General features: G+C 42.8%; 1 protein-coding gene across 1 annotated transcript in view; it reads right to left on the minus strand.

Annotated features, from left to right (window-relative positions):
* ANO4 (anoctamin 4) overlaps positions 1-17,752 on the minus strand; it is a 414,571-nt gene that overhangs the window by 219,359 nt on the left and 177,460 nt on the right. The window contains exon 4 of the mRNA XM_019480982.2: positions 459-578. Coding sequence (XP_019336527.2) covers positions 459-578 — 120 coding nt within the window. The remainder of the gene's footprint in view (positions 1-458; positions 579-17,752) is intronic.

Raw genomic sequence — 17,752 nt, forward strand, 5'->3', positions numbered from 1 at the left:
AAGCTGTTTTTTAGTATCTACAGCAATTAATTATCCAATCTAAATTAGCATAAATAGACATCAATGGGCATGAATGTTTCTGAGACTTTGGAACCACTTGAAATGCAAGCCCAGACACAGATCCCAGATTATGATAGGGCATAGGGTATTAACATTTCTTCCTTTTCGGCCAGCAGTGTCAAGAGTGAATACTTTTTTAAACTCCTAAGTATTTCTAGCAAATTTTGTTCAAAAAGTCTATGACAGTTGAACATTCAGGTAAATAATAATTCAAATCTTATTACAGCTCCTCTGTTAATGTTTTCCTGATGAAATTTAATTACCTACTGAACCATTAGGTTCGAATTCATACAGTTACTATTTAGTTCTTTAGTTTATCCAACCATTACATATCATATCGACTCATCTCAATGAGCTGTTCTGCAATGTATCTGATTTTAGATCCAAGTATAACTTACTTTCTTGTATTGCATTAAGAATTTCTGAAAAGTCCGCATCTCTCTTCTGCGCATCTGGATCGATTGGTATTTGCGTTTCCAACCGGTTACCTTGCAAATCCTTTCTTCCTTCTGAAGAAACTGAAGAAATTGAAGGAGATTGCAAGAGTGCAGCAGAATATCCAGCAAGGGGGAACTTGGGAAGTGGAGTAAGATTTACAGAGAATGAAGCTACCTAATCTTTTTCCCCATCCAAGCCAACTTTCCTCCAGAAAAGGCAGGCATAACACAGCACAGACAGGGCTTTCCTCAATGCATTTGAGACAAAAGAGCAAAAGCCATAAAATGCTATGCAGCGCACAACCACTGACAGACACCATGGCTGAACTCCTCAAAACAGACACATGCCACCATCATTCCATGAGGCTATTCTCACCATACCAACCACAAGACCAACTCCAGTATGTGAGAATGAAGTAGTAGTACAAACAATGTGATGCCACCACAATAGCTAATTAAAATGAAACACGCTAATATGTGAAACAAAATGAAGTCTCAAGACAGCAATAAGGCATCAGGAAGTATAGAGCAGAAACAGGATGTTGATCAGATCATGCCACAAGACCTCCTATATATGTCAGCATGATGCAATTGCATTATGTATGAAGTGCTATAGCATTGCAGTGTGTTTGAAAGAGGTTTGTATGATCCAAATGTTGTCGCTGTGGCTGTATGGTTGTCTAGGTATGTGCTGGTGCATTACACACTTCTGCAACAATTTATAGACAAATATATAGGCAAGTGGTCACACTTTCAAATCTATTTGCACATGTATATAGGTGCATGATTGACCCATTTTGCAACCTTAAATGCCTCTCTTGCATGTACATGTTAGGTAGGCAGTTTGTAAATTGGACCTTCCAACATAAAGAAAAGCACAGCTGCATGTCAAGAGCAGAGCAAAACCTTTTTGGAGGCATGATGATATACTGTTCATAGGTACAATGATATACTGAATACAAGCTCTAAACTGCTGTCTCTTGACAATTCTAAGAACCGCTAACAGCTGAGAAGTGGCTACTGGACATAGCATATTTTAAAGTGGAGCACCAAAAAGTTACTGATCATAAATGCATCTGTGAAAAGTGATACACTGGAGTAATTAATACATGAAGCAGTATTGTAGAACATGAAATTACAATGGTCAAGGAAATATTCCTTAACACAACAATTAGAAACACATGAGTTACCATACTGAATCAGATAATTGGCCCATATTGTCCAATACCCATACCTCATAATTAGCTGCCAATCATGCTTGTGAAGGAGATGAATACCTTCTCCTCTCTGGTGTCCTGCAGCAAGTTGATTGTCTAGCTCTGACAACAGTGGAAATATTTCTTCCTAACCTCTTCAATTTTCTTTTGCCATGAAGCTTGAAATTTGATCAGGCTTTTATTATTTTAGCATTTTAGCTTCCAACAAATGATATCCCTATTGACAAAATTATCCAGTCCTATTTTAAAGTGTGCCATATGCTATGTTGCCTTTTTGAAATATAAGTCTCAGATTGAAGAGATATCTGCCTTGGTCTTTTTTGTTTCTTAACAGAAAAATATTATACTTTCAAACTATTTCATATTTGCTCTAGCTTCATTTTTTTTTGCTCCAGAGAGAGGACCCCATTATTATCAAAGGCAGTTTTCTTCTTCATTCTTCTAAGGTAGTCCTGTCTGTTGCAGCAGGAACAACTTTTAATGATGAAGCTCAGTGGTTTTCAAGCTGTTGTCTGCAGAACCCTAGGGGTTCACAGACTATGTTTAAGGGGGTCCATGAAAGATGACTACGATCAATCAAAAGTATGTAAATACCCACACTTACAATTCAAAGGCTCCACACCTTCATTCAAAATTTCCAAAGGGGTCTGCACCTCCATTCAAAACTTTTTTGGGGTCCACAAATGATAAAAGGTTGAAAAACACTGATGAAGAGCAAAGAGAGTTACTACAGTGAGACAGCTGATTTACATAAGAGTAACCTTGCCAAAGGTCTGAGTGGGTAAGGTCTAAGATCTGTCCCACAAAAGAATTCTGATGACCTGGGAGCCAGTGGAAAGTATTTCAGCCCCTGAAAGAGACAGTATGGCAGGGGTGGAGAAATCAGCAGTGACCAGTGATTCATTTAAGTCAAGGGTGTCAAAGGTCAGTTCCAGCCCATGGAACTATGTCATCTAGCTTGTGGAGCGTGGGGAGGGGGAGGAATTTGGTAGTAGGGTAAGAAGCAGCAGCAGCATTCAAAGTAATGGCTCCTAGAGCCATGGCAGCCACTGCTCACCGCACTGACAAATGTTCAGCCTCGTAAGCAACTTTGCAGGCCAGACAACACTGTTCCTTGCTCTGAGTCAGTCCACAGGGAGCCCCACATCCCTTATTTAAGTGGTTTCTTATTGCCAATTCATTTCAGCTTCAAGAAAAGGTAAAATACCAAACTATCAACTTCTGACAAATAGTAAAATATATTCTCTTGTAATATCCTCAAATTCAGCAGTCTAGCTTTACTACTTACTTCCCAGCTAGAATCAACCAGTCACACAACAACAAATGCAAAATAACCCTATCGTCAAAAGACACTCACCCGTACCACATTACAGCCCTCATTCCAGAAAGACCATGAATATAGTTGAGATTGGTAGCAACTTCACAACTTCTAAATAGTTAAACAATAAAAATACCACTTTTCCTCCCAACAGTGGAGATGCAAATCAGATTTTTCCATACAGGAAAATAAATTTCTCCATCACTGGGGCTCCAGCTATTTTCCTTCTGCTTCAGTTGTCACAGGTTATCTGTAAACCAGACTGATTTGGTCAGACCTTAACATAAGCAAAATCTTCAGTTGATGAGCCTCTAACACCACTACAATGACTAGATGCAAGACTGTACTAACAACTATTAGCCATAGTCCCATGATCAGGAAAAGATATCCTCATTAAATGTTCCAGAGCATTATGATCTTCAGTATCTCCATCATGACTTCAGTATCTCAATCAATGCACTGAGGCTATGTCTGAACTGCACACTTATTACTGTTTCTAGCAGTGGTATGCCCACATACACCATGCTGTATCACATATGTTAACCCCTGATAGGAAGCTGACCAGCTTCATCTATGCAGTGCCAGGAAAGGCTAATTAGCACTGATGAATGACAGTGCCAAGTAACCTGCTATCGGAATAGTATGGTTGCAGCACAGTATATTTGATGGTGCTGCTAACTGGCATGGTAGATTTGTGGTTTAGCCATAGTCTGAAAGTAGACCCATTTGAGTTCCATGCCAGCACATGCATCCATAATGAATTCCTGACTCCACTGAAGTAAACAGGAATTTCCCCAATTCCTTCTGTGAAGCCAAAGTCTCTAGTGCTCTGTATCACAGGTTATCAACCTAGAGCCTGTGGAGCCACTGGATGTGGTGCATGAAAGTGGGGCTTTGTTGATGTCTGGCAGCAGCTCTTTTACCATGCTGCAGGTGGGCAGTCATGTGACAGAGCTTTTCCATGCAATGCTGCAGCTGGGTGGAAAAGAGAAACAGCAGTGATAGCACAAGTTGGATCCTAGCACTGCCCTGCCTTCAACCTGAGGTGAGCCATTTTGGACCACTGTAGGAAAAGACCACCCTGTGATCTATATGATTCATTTTTGGTATGGAAGGCTCTATGCTATTCAGTCTAGATGCAAACAGCACACCCTCACTCCTCTTCTTTTGGCTTACAAAGTCTCTGAAACATGGCTCAACTGTGTAAAAAAACAGCCCAGTGGTATCATCCAGTCAGATTTCAGTGATACAGACAAAATTGGAGACATCATCCTTTGTCAGTCATCCATGATTTAATATTTGGTTAACCACCAGCATGAACTGAAGAACAAATCTCAGTTTGCCAACACTGTAACCTCTCAAATCTAATTAAACTAAAAAATATAAAAATCAATGGGCAGCCTTTCTTCTTCCATATCCTTGTGTGCTGCTAACAATGGAAAATTGCTGAATCTTGACTCTCTCCCACCCAGTCCCTTTCATAGGTGAGGCTGCTGAATTTGTTTTCTGCCAGAAGGGATATCTAGGCGGTAGAGGAATAACCAGCCACATAAAAACAATTTGCTCTTCTCGTCTCATGAGAATAAAGAAATTGCAAGCAAGTCCTTAGAGGGACCCATCCTTTGGGAGTTAGCAGCACCTAACCTCACACTTCCAGTTTTAGGGGTCTAAGCTCAAAGCTATCCATGGACTTTGCTAGCATAAAGTGAAAGATCTCTTTAGTTTGCCAGATATCCTGCTCCCAGACCACCACTGTAGCAAGATGCTTTTGGCATCCATAAGTGCATTTTGCCTGCTTTCTGATATCTTTAAAGAGAAATGGCTCCCAGATAGGCAGATCTTTTTGACAGGCCATGGGTACCAGTCCTTATCACCACAAGCCAACAGCAGATTTTTCCAGGTGAATGCTTTTTGGAGGCATCCAGCCCATAATTTTAAAATCTCTCTCTTGCTTCAGAAGCTAAATTATCCACTTGCTGTCTCATGACAGCTACAATAACAAATCCATCTTAAGGAACATATATGGAGAACTTCCTGAGATGCTGGTAGTGATTCTCAACCTTTTTAGACTCAAGGCACCTGTCGGAAAATGCCAGCTCTTAGTTTTCACTCATTTTTTTAGTGCATAAAATAATAGAGGGATTCTTCTGTTTGCAAATGACTCAGGTTGCATCCAGACAAGTACAGACTTTTGGTTCCCCAGGGACAAGTAGCAGCGGTGCACATAGAGCCAAAGCTACTTGTCCCTGAAGGATGCCCATGCCATGTGTACTTTGGTGCACAGCAAGTTACCCCGGGGGTGGTAGGGGAGGCTGGGACCAGCACTGTGCATATCCAGGGGTCAAAAAAACCCATGGGAAAAAAAATGGGGCAGTGTACGTACAGGCAGGATGCCCTTGCAGCATGGAGAACACCTCAGTGTGTGTTATGTGGTGCTGCAGGCATGTTTGCGGTGCCACATACCGCACAGCTGCACTCATCTGGATGCACCACAAGAGGTCAAAATGATTGGACACTGTCGCTGGATCTGGATGTGCAGGCACATGTGGTTGGTGGCACTGCAAGCCTCTTTGCAGCGTAACGAACTCACAAGTTGCACATTAACCAGTGGGTGGTGCTGCTAGGGAAAATTTGCTACCAGGATATCCCAGTAGCAAAGAAAAATCCTGGAAAAAAATGGCGCAACCCATGCCAAAGTGGCAAGTGCTGGGACAAATGCAGAGATGGGGGAGCAGACAGCCCAGGGCTGCCTGTTCTTCCTTCTCCGCGTGATGTGGAGCCTCCATGCTGAGGCACCCTGTGCCCCAGCCAGTCACTCCCTGGCTGGTTTGGGCAGAGGGTGCCTCAAGACATGGGAGCAGGCAGCCCTGGGTTGGCTACTCCCCTGTCTCCAGCACTGGGGCTGAGCAGCATGCGGAGATGGGGGAGCAGACAGCCCAGGGCTGGCCAGGAGACAGGGTACCTCAGCACAGGGGATGGCTAGCTCCTGCTGAGGCATCCTATGCCCCAGCCAGCCCCCCTGCAGCACATGGAGCAACAGGACCCTGCACAGGCAGGGGTGTGCCTTGTGGCACAAAGTAGTGACACAAATTTGTGTCGCTACTATTTGTGGGCACGCCTCTGATTGTATGGCTTGGCCTGTGAAATCTATTTGAAATCTTGTGGCTCATGTTTGCGCACTTGATGGTGCTAATATTGTGAGCACCCTTGAAAGGATCTCACAGCACTCTGGCTGAGAATCACTGTAATAGAAGTAGAGCATATATGAGATTTTAAGTAACAAACAACATTTTAAGAGTACAAACCTGAGATTTTTCTTTAGTTTAATTTGATGCTTTAGTTGAACTGAAATCTGTTAACTAAGTAAAAACCTTGATCTTCACACTTTTGATTCAGCCACAGTGCATACACAAAATGCTTTACTGCACAGCAGACTAATTTGCTGCACAGTAAAGCATCACAATCTACAGGTGCACAGCAATTAGAATGCAATAGATACTGTGTTGCCAGATAGTCCCATCAGCTACAAGTGGTATCTGGCAGTGCAGTAAATTACTACACTTAAATGTACATGTAGATGGTGATGTTTGGGATTAGTTTACTCCAGCTCAGACTGAGCCAGTGTATACTCAGTCACATTTTTTGCATGTGTAGATGCATATGGTATGTCATTGATTGACTCTATTAAGCATAAATCAGTACAGGATTTTCTTTTATTTTTCCTTGGAGGTACTCCATTAATCCAGGGTAGATAAATAATCAAACAAAAAAAAATATAGATTTAGTTATAAACTAAAAGTTATTTTATAAGTCTCCCTCAAGCTTTAAAATAAGCTGAAATCGATCAATACTTTATAACAATGGACCATTTAGCAAAGCACTTAATCACAGCTTAACCTTTCACATGAGTAGTTCCACCGAAGGGGATGAGTTTATCCATTTATTTGCAGTTAAGAACCCTCTTCAGCATTTTGCTACATCAGGGCCTTACTACAGAGTATCTATCCTATCCAATTACCACATAGGACTTAGCACATGGACTACTCACTTCTAAAACTTCTCTTCCACCCACCCCTTTTTTTTTGCACAGTATAAATTTTCAGTCATATTTTCAGAAGTTTGTACATTTTAACATACACACAAATTCTGATGTGAGTACCTCCTGATTTGTGTACATTTGTAACTATATCATGGCAAGTAGCGGAACTTGCGTACATAGAAAAATGTGTCTGTGCTTCTCAAAAGTTGTTTGTTTCTTTTTAAAAAATATATAATCACGTAAGTGTTGGCATTTCCCAATCTTCCCATTTCTGAAAGCATGTCAGGGTACTGAACTGATATTTCAGTTCACTGGACCAGCCAAGCTTTCACAAGCAGTATATCTGCATTTTTACATGTGGCTTCCATTTATTAGTTGTAACAAGAAGACTAATTTTCTTGTTTTCTCTAGTCTCTTTTTCCCACAAATCGTAATAATTTAGTACAAATAAATCAGGCCACCAGAGAAAAGAAAAGGAGACGTGCTGCTTCTAAGAGTTCTGCCACTGACATAGCTGACCAGTGACTTCTCTCAGATCAGTGGTTTGACTTTATTATTTTGGCAGAAAACAAGCTGTCTTGTAATGGCTGAACTCCAGCCCTGAAATGGATTATGATTAGCAAATGATGGGTATACTATACAGTAGATATTTCTCTCACAGAGGATCTGTGTCTTTAGAAGAACAACATTGATCAAGAGTAATAGTAATTCCAACTTGGGTATTTATATTTTACCTAAAGTGTAAAATACTTTGTAGTTTCACCTGAAGAAATTTTTCTCCACATCTCTACTTGAAAATAACCATAACTTGTTGTGAAGTACTAATGACACAAAATAACTATCTGTGTCCACCAGAGCTGTCCTCACTTTAGGAGTGGATGAATTATCCCTGTGCACGCAAACCTTCACTGGCTTTTCAGTAAGTACAGTTGTTAAATCACTCTTGGCATGCCTATACATGCATTTAGGTGCACCTAAATTTAATGCGCATTAGCTTAATGCACATTAAGGTGATTTAGGCTCATTTCTACATGTGCACATGTTAAAGCACATCGACAAAATGTGCATGGATTGTCATGGGACTAAAGTTAGTCCCATGTGCACACCCTTAATGCACCTTAAAATGGTGATTTTAGGCTATTCATGCCTAAATTCGAGGCACGTCATCTCGGAGCAGTCTCAATCGAGTCTGCTCTGCATGTGATCTGATGCACTTGGTGCTGCATCACGTGCATTTTTATAAATGGCAAAATGCATGTCAGCACTGAGAAAATGGCAGTGGTGCACTTTTGAACTAAAATACCTTTGATGTGTTTTAGTTCAAAAGCACACCACCACCATTTTCTCACTGATGACGCACATTTTGCCATTTATACAAATGCATACACCGCAGCCTCAGGCACTTTTAAAAGTGGCCAGGGCTGTGGTACAAGCATGTGTACAAATGCCCAATGTGCCTTACATTGGGCTAAAGCACCTCAAATCAGCATGTGTAGACATGCCTTCTATAATTGTGAATCTGAAGCTATCAGTTATGTAGGGGTTTTGTTAGCTAGTGTGGTACAGACATTAAGTCAATAACTATTGATATCAATGCTGGCATCATCCTTTCTGTGAAAGGAATTAAACATGAAGAACATCACAACACATTTTCCCAATGTGTGTGTGGATTGGATTTAATGACTCACCTTAAATACTTGGAGGGGGAACATATTGGCCTACCTATTGTGTCAAGAACAGAAGCTTTTTGCAAATGACATAGATTATAAAGGCTCCTTCTGTGCTAGCAAGGCAATGACAACTAGTTTAGCACATTGCTAATCTGAATAACAGCTAATGCAGTCCAGTATGTCTGGGTGAAGCTGAGTGGAAGAAAATGCTGCTACTTGCTGAAGTTGTTTATAAACACAGGTGGTTTTGCTGATGTTCTGAAAAATAAAGCTACACCTGCAAACTTTTCAATTATTTTTGTTACCAAATTCATGTTTACTTGTCTGGATAGTTGTGAAGAAGACAAGATTGCAATATTCTGTGCCTGTCTATACATCCCCCACCCCGCGAGAGAACTAGAAGCCAAAACATTCTTATTATGTATCAACTCAAATAACAGAAAACTAGTTTAACCCTTTTTGTTAAAATCCTAGCATAACCATTTATGCACGAAGGGGTGCTGTACAACATAGCTAGCTAGTGCTGTAATATTCAATTAAATATAAAAGGGAAGACAAAAATGAAACAGAGAGAGTTATAGGAAAAGGGCATATAAGAGGTGCACCCTTTAAAAGATTGAGCTGCAATTTGTTGGACTGAAATTAATATGGTTCAAAATTTAAGCCTATAGGTCTCATCTTGTTTCATATAGGTCAGCCTTAAGTTGATTGTGAGATAACAGCTTCTCTTGGTGAATACAGGCCTGAACCATGGCCTCTTGCAGAAAAAAGCACACACAAGTGGAGACAAAGGACAAAGTGGAAACAAAATTCAGAGGGTCACTTTGTGGAGATTTTGGGGGGTAATTCATTGAGGAAGAAAGGTTTCTTTCTCACAAATGAGTCACAATTAAAGAGTAGAAAGGATCATCTGGAGGCATAGAAGAGAGCTGGTCAGAACTATATATTACACTGTCTTAGTGTTTGTCATCATCCTGAAATAGGATGAAAAGTTGAAATGTTGGAATTTTTCTGAGCATGTATACTTCTAAAATAATAGACTGGGAAATATTAGAAAGTTTCATTTTGGATGCCTTTGACAATAAATGACCATAGTTCGTCAAATACACATTGAGATATTTTCCCCCAATTAGCATAGGGAAAAAAGCCCCTCATCTTATGATTGCATACAAGGAAACCTCCTTAAATACATTGTCTATCATGAAATTGCTGCCAAGAGCAACATATACTCAGAAATAGCAACCAAATAGGGAGTTGGTTATTGTTACGTCTCAGCTCTGTGTTCTCAGGCAACCCTGGCACAGGATGCAGTCCATCTGACTCACAAAGAATTCCCCCCCCCTCCCCTCTCTACATAAATGAGACTGATTAAGATGCAGTGAGAGACACACCTAAGACCCTCCAGATAAGGGTGACAAGAGTGAAACAACTGCCCTAGGTCTCATTTGCATCCGAGATGGAACCAGATGACCATTCATTTACATGACAGATGGAGAACAGAAAGTCTGAAGTAGAGATTGCAGTGAATTCTGGGACCAGAGAAGCAGGGAAGCACTGCATGTTGGGGAATCTGTGCTCCAAATGTTAATCAACCCATGTTCACACACACCCAGCTCAGCATTTTCAGACCAGTTCTAATCTGGCTTTACAAAGGACTCCCCCCCGCCCCCTGACACACACACATACCTCTAAGTTTAATAGGCATCTTGGGCCATACATTCCCCGGTCCCACTATGGGAGGCCTATTTCAACTTGATTGACTAAAACTCCGTTGCCAGGTTAGGGAATGCTGAGGCAAGAGACCGAGTCAGAGGGGGTATGGGCAACATTTGAATAATGGTTAAGGGTTCATCACAGTGTCCAGCCCATTGGAGCCCTAATCACAGGTGTTGTCATGCTTTTCCCTAGACGACTGGTGGAAGTCCTCTCCACAAAAGGTTATGAGCACCCCAATGATTGTCTTAAGTCTGTTAAAAGACTATAGTAAGATCTGGAAAAGTCATGCTAAGCTGAGGCTTGTTCACAACAAGTGAAAATCTAAAATCCTGATGCTGCAAGCTATCTATTGTTTCTGGAGAAACCATGAGATATCCCATCAGTATATCTGCTATCCATAGGAATTTCAAGCTGGCTCCCAAGTATTCGGTTACTCCCTAATCTTATGTGTTTCCTGATCAGTTTGTTGAGATGTTCCAAACCAGATAACCCCTTGTCAATAGAAAAGACAATGATTTACACTACTGAGGGTGCTTTGAAGCAGCTGAACTGAGGGTATAAAAATCTGTAAAAAGTGTGGGTGCTTCAAGAAAGAAAGAAGAAAACTTCTGTGCTGACACCATCCCCTGTTGTTCTTGGGACACTGGAAGAACAGATCATCTCTCTTCAAGGACTGTGCCTGTCAGCTTTGCAGCCCGAGTACCTTGGACTGGTGGGATCCCAACGCTCTCTCTCTCTTTTTACTCTAGGCATAAATTTCTGAACCTGAACTGTATTAGTTAAGCTTGAGCTAAGTTTCCCCAAATACTTAGTGAAACCAGGGTAGTACTGTAATTGTTTGTGTTTGTTTTTCTTTTGCATGTCTATTGCTACTAGTACCATTATATATTTCATATGCTTAGCAATAAATAACTTTTATAGTCAAACTGGTAGTAATTGGGTATATTTTTCCTTCTCTGCTTCTCTTTCCTCCCATGCTCTGCAGCAACGCTTGTTTTACCTAAGCTAAAGATCCCTGTGAAGTCCAAAAATACTGTGGGGTCTGCTCATCAAGAGGCCAAAGATTGGGACGTGCTGAGTTTGAAACACTTAAGGGGATCAGCTTGTACAGGCTGATTGACCCAGTTTGACTCAGACGTGCCCTTATGAACTGAATGCTGGCCCATGAGGGTGTCAGCTAGACACCCAGCCGGATTCAGAGGGATTCTGTTTACCTGTGTGCTTGTGTCTGACTGCAGTTTATTGTTGCTCTGATGAACTGATTCTTGGCATATGAGGGTGTCAGCCTGTCCATGCTGATCAGCCCGGCCAGGTCAGGCGTGTCACGTTAATTTGTTTGTGTGTATGACTGATTTGGTGACTGGAGGAACCCAGCCCCATTGAAACTGAGTCCTGCAAGATAGCTCCATTGGGGGTGTGGACTTGCAGAAGGGAGAGATATAGCTCCGTATAGTAACACAAGCAGCACATTGACAGAATTACCAAGACCCTAGAAACATATCCCTAATAAATGAGCACACCCCAAAGTAATGGGCAAATCTGGTAACAGTTATATATGGCCAATGCTGAGCATGGCTATAAAATGCATAACCCACATGGGTTAAACATACTGATGGGAACCTACCACACAGATAGATTAGTGCAACCCGCTTGAATAAATGATGTATTATTGCCCATTGCATGCAGTCCCCCTCAATGCTGACTCTTTTTCAAGTCATATATTTCAACTTCCTCTTCACTCCCACAGTTGAGCTGCACCTTTCTTTCCTATTCCCAATGATTCCTGTTTCTTCACCAGCCTTAAATCACTGGCAAAATCATAAAATGGGGCCCCAAACAGTACACCCAGAATTCCTCTGTCTACTATCTGCCAGTCTGTTGCATATGATTAGCGTAGCCCTGCCCTCCAGGAGGTGAAACCAGACCAGGTTTTCCTGTGGCTTATCTGCATATACATTTTTGGAGATCCTAGGACTCATGACAAGAACACCAGGTTCCAGTCATGAGTCCAAGGCTACTTAGCACATGGACCCTTTGTAGGGGTGTATCTGGAGTACAGACACATACTGAGCAGTGCTGAGCTGTGGGGTCACCATGGCTTGAAATGCTGTTGACTCTGCTGGGACCCAGCCCAATGAACTATGTAGTAAATCATGAGCTTTTTGGCTTTGGCTTTGGACTAATATCATGCATAATTTGTACTATATACAAATACTCAGAGCATAGATGTGTGTGTGTGTGTGTGTGTATATATTTATTTACAAAAAAAAATTGTACTACATACAAGTAGGTACTGAAGTGCTGCTTAAAACGGTGTTTATGGAGTCCCTGTGGTAAAACTTGTAGCAGATTTTAAAAAGGTAAAATGCATCAATCCTGCCTGAACTAAGTCTATGGGTACTGGTTGTTATTTGACTATATGTAAATTTTGTTCTTCACTTCCATGTACTCAGGAAGAGCAGGTTTTGACAGTAAGGAGAGGGGAAGAAGTTGGAGTGGGGAGAGAGAGCAAGGTGGGTAGCAGTGTAGGGGGACAAATTCAAGGAAAACCTCCAATAATTAGCTCCTATACCCAGATAATGACAACAAATTTATAAATTTTCCATATATAGAATCTAATTATTAGGGGTCTTCTTATATTTAAGTAAATATGGTACATTTTACAAATGGAAAGTTCCCAAACAGCTGAACAGAGGACATTTTATGCTAACTGTGGAGCCTGCTCATTGTCAAATTCCAGTTTTCTGACAGCTCCTGGCTGCAGAACCTCCTTTAAAGTGCCAGGAACTTCCAGTGTAAACCCCACTCAAGTCAGGATCTCAGATTACATTTATTCTCTAAATAAATGCACCATCCAGAAGGTTGATGTTGAAAATAATGATATTGGTCCCCATACCTTGTTCTTATTCAGGCTGTTCTCTCTACATGAAGAATATTAATATGTTGGGAAAAGAAATTATAGAAGAATACTTGCCAAAAAGAAAAGTGATAGCCTGCCTCAATTGACTGCCCATTCATGGTACCTGGATGTTTGGCTTCTCTTTGGAACAAGATAGTACCACAGAAATTGTCTTGGCTTTTAACATCTAGCTTCCAAGACCAACTAAGCATCTTTACAAAACAGCTGAAATGCTTGTTAGCTTTCCTTCAAGGTAGTTAAATTAGCATCTTAGTACATTTTGGTGTCTGCTAGCCTTGTGTTGCTTTTTTTCTGTGATGGTGGAGGGAAAGAGGGTGTAGGGAACTTGTTTATTTGCTTTACCTGTGATAGTTTAGGGCAGGGGTGGGCAACATTTTTTGGCCGGAGTGCCAAAAAACCCACAATGTCTACCTTGAAAGGTGCTGGAGTGCTGACATGCCGGAGCCTGGAGTAGCTGTTTACAGCCTCCCAGCTGCAGCCGGCCCATGGAGTCCAGTCTGCTTGCAGCAGAGCTTACAACCTTCCAGCTTCCTGTTGGGAGCAGCCTGGGCTCCATGGCTGGCAGCAGCTGCTTAGAGCCCGGGCTGGCGGTGGTGTGCCAAGAAAAATGGCCTTGTGTACCATGCTCAGCACATGTGCCAGGGGTTTCTGACCCCTAGGTTAGGGTGTCATGTCTTGTGCTGTGTCAGGATTGACTATAGTTTTACCAGGAGGGCTGATTATGAATTTGTATAAGAAGGTTTGGGCAGGGATGACTCTGCCTCAGACAGCTGGTTGCACTAGATGACCCATGGCAGTCCCTTCTAGTCCTACTTCTCTATGATTCTATGTTTCAGACAAATAGGTGGTATTGGCCAAATTCTGCTATTGCCAACTTTGCCCTGACTTCTGTGAAGTAGCACTGGAGCACCTGAGAGCTCGGGTTGGACTTCAAGTACCTTTTCATAGTTTCATAGTAGCTAGGGTCAGGAGGGACCTGAACAGATCATCTAGCCTGGCCCCCTGCCACAGGCAGGAATGAATGCTAGGTTCACAAGACCCCAGGCAGGTGATCATCCAACCTCCTCTTGAATTTGCCCAAGGTAGGGGCGAGGACCACTTCCCTGGGAAGTTGGTTCCAGATTTTGGCCACCCTAACTGTAAAAAATTGCCTTCTGATCTCTAACCTAAACCTATTCTCCATCAGCTTATGACCATTGTTCCTTGTCACCCCAGGTGGTGCTGGGGAGAAAAGGGCTCTACCTATTTGCTGTTCGTTTCCCCTGATGAGTTTGTAGGCAACCACCAGGTCCCCCCCTCAGCCTCCTCTTGCTGAGGCTGAACAGGTTCAGGTCCCTCAGTCTGTCCTCATAGGGCCTGTCCTGCTGCCCTCTCACCAAGTGGGTGGCCCTCCTCTGAACCCTCTCCAGGCTCGCCACATCCCTTTTGAAGTACGGTGCCCAGTACTGGACGCAGTATTCCAACTGCGGCCTGACCAAAGTCGCATAGACGGGGAGTATCACCTCTCTGGACCAGCTTGAGATGCACCTTTGGATTCATGACAAGGTATGGTTGGCCTTGCTGGCTGCAGTCTGGCATTGGCGGCTCATGTCCATCTTGGAGTCAATAATGACTCCAAGATCCCTTTCTGCCTCTGTGCTTTCAAGAGGGGAACTCCCCGACCTGTATGTATGCTGTGGATTCCTTCTCCCAAGGTGCAGCACCCTGCATTTGTTTACGTTGAACCCCATGCTATTCTCATTTGCCCACTTCTGTAGTCTGTCTAAATCTAGTTGCAGCCTGTCTCTCCCTTCAAGTGTGTCCACCTCGCCCCACATCTTAGTGTCATCAGCAAACTTGGACAGCGTGTTTTCCACCCCCTCGTCCAAGTTGCTGATGAAGATGTTAAACAGCGTGGGCCAAGCTGAGTTTCTCTGGATGGGTGATTGTGCTGTTCAAGATTTTTCTGTAACTTGAGAGCTTTATTTTTCCCCAGTCAAAAAAGGAAATTCTTTTCCCTACATATCTATAAAGCACCTCCTACATATTTGTATAGTTTATAAATAATATGGATAGATAGCGCTTTGAAGAAAAGTCTCTTAGATCTTAGATTGAAGCCAAAGCATTCTATCATAACTACATTATGCAATATATTACCACAAAGTTGGAAATTGGGTGGATACAGCAAGTTGATGTTATGTTTATATGACTCTTGAAAGTATTTGATATAGTAGACTTGCAACAATTACTACTAAATTTTTAGATTGCAGTGGTCCAAGTCAAGGCTGGCAAACAATGTGCTGTTTGTGAGACAGAAGTGACAATTTTCATTTGATATGGCCACAGAAAGCAGACTATAGCTGTGACTAAACTCAAGCACCTGGCTGATCAGGTGAAAATCTGAACCTTATTGCATGAAAGGTCAGTTGAAGATGTTTCAAAACAAAGCACCTTCTGTAATTTCTGTCTGCCTGCATGCCAGCCTGTTGCTGTTTTCAGAATAGGAGGGAGGAAAGGGAGTAGAGGGAGTTGAGTCTGGGGGTCTTTCAGTTCCCACTGTAGGGTGAGATTGGAGTATTGGAACCTCCCCCCCGCCCCGAGGTGGGGAGCTCCAATATGCTCACTTCACCCTCCAGTACTGGCTGGGGAATCCTTAGAACGTGCTCCTCCTGCTCCCTTTCCCCTCTCCCAGTCTGAAAATTTTGCAGCCTCACAGGGAGGATGGGGATGCTGGTAGGGGAAACTGGGTGCAGGCTTGCAGCCAGCAGCTAGATTCCCCTCTCTGTTGGAACCAACAGTGAACTTCTGTTTGATATGGGGGATTGTTGTAACTCAGACCACTTCCTGCAAAGCGTTCTCAGTTACAGCGGGGAGCTGCACTTCTGTCTGCACCTTTATGTACCTGTAATCACAAAGAGTAACTAACTAATAATCTCTACTGTGTCCTCTCTGAGTAACATAAAATGAAAAAGATCACACAGAGGAATCTCAGCCTTTTTATGTTATGGAAGCGCTTTTTTTTTCCTCCCCCCATGGTAGAGATGTTAAATCAAAAAAATCTGATGTAGGCTAAAGTCAGATAAAGAACACAACTGATATAATCAATGAGATATCTCTAGAAAGCTGATTCCTTTTGACTCTTTAAATAAATTGAGAATTGTTTACTATTTTAATAAATACTTATTTTCAGCTTTCCTAAAACAGCTAAGACAGCATTCTGTGCATTGTTATGCCTGTAGCTGGCTAGAGGGGGAGGAAAGAAGGTTACAGGCTGAAATGTACAGGCCAGAAAATTTCATTTTTTTCTGGGGAATTAACTTTTCACAATTAAATATAGCTATTCTTTAAAAGTCATTTTGAAATGACAATCAAAACATTTGAGCAATGTCAGAATGACATGTTTTCACTTTTTCAGTTATCTTTCTTAGATTTTTTCAGGCCCAGACACCTGTGATGCATAGTGGGTGCACCCCCTGAAAGTTCCAGTCGCAAAACTGGAAGTGCTGGCAGAAGTGCACTTCTGGTTTCACTGGTTTCACCACTGGCTCGGCAATCGGCTGCTGCCCGCCCCCTTCTTCCCCCCGGGTTGGCGATCTGGTGCTCCCCCAGACTCAGGAGGCACCAGTTACCCATGGGCCCAGATACTGTGATAAGTACATACCGTATTTACCCAAATCAAAGACAACTATGAATTTAAGACGGCCCTACAATAACTAGATTGTAGACATGGAAAATCTGTTATATTCTATGTCTAGAATCTGGTCATGGGAGGGTCATCTTAAATTCATTGCCCCACCCCACTGCTGTAGCAAGGAAAAAAGCAGCAGGGGGGCAGGTGATGGTGGGACAGGAAGGATGGGAGTTAAGTAGTTTGCTCCTGCACCTGTTCTTGCTGCCTGCCCCCCACCACTTGCCCCCCCAACTGTCTGACCCCCTGCAGTCCCTACGTGTCCCATGCCTGACCGCACCTCCTACCCCCCCACCTTGCACAGCTTCCACCTGACCTGCTGGTACCTGCTCTTCTCTCTGCCATTTACCCCCTCTTTTCACCTGCCTTGACAGTGCCTTCCCTCCCCATAGTGCCTGCACTCCTGGGCACCCACTCCCCTGTCACTTTGCCCCACTCCCTGACTACCCCCTCTCCTGCCATTGCCACTTACATTCCCCTTGCAGCTCTGGCTTCTGTTGGGGCCCTGCTTCAGATCAAGGAAGGGAGCATGGAGCATCTGCTGCCTCCAGCCCCAGCCCAGCCATGCAGCAGCTGTTGCAGTGATGGCAGCTTCAGACCTAGCCCCAGGCCCAACCCCAGAGCTGGGGGAAAAGCTGCCTCTCCACTGCCTGGCTGGGTTGAGGCTGGAGGAAGCACATGATCTGTGCTTCCTGCCCCCAGCAAGAG

Source organism: Alligator mississippiensis, chromosome 4, assembly GCF_030867095.1.
Source record: "Alligator mississippiensis isolate rAllMis1 chromosome 4, rAllMis1, whole genome shotgun sequence".
Taxonomy (NCBI): domain Eukaryota; kingdom Metazoa; phylum Chordata; order Crocodylia; family Alligatoridae; genus Alligator; species Alligator mississippiensis.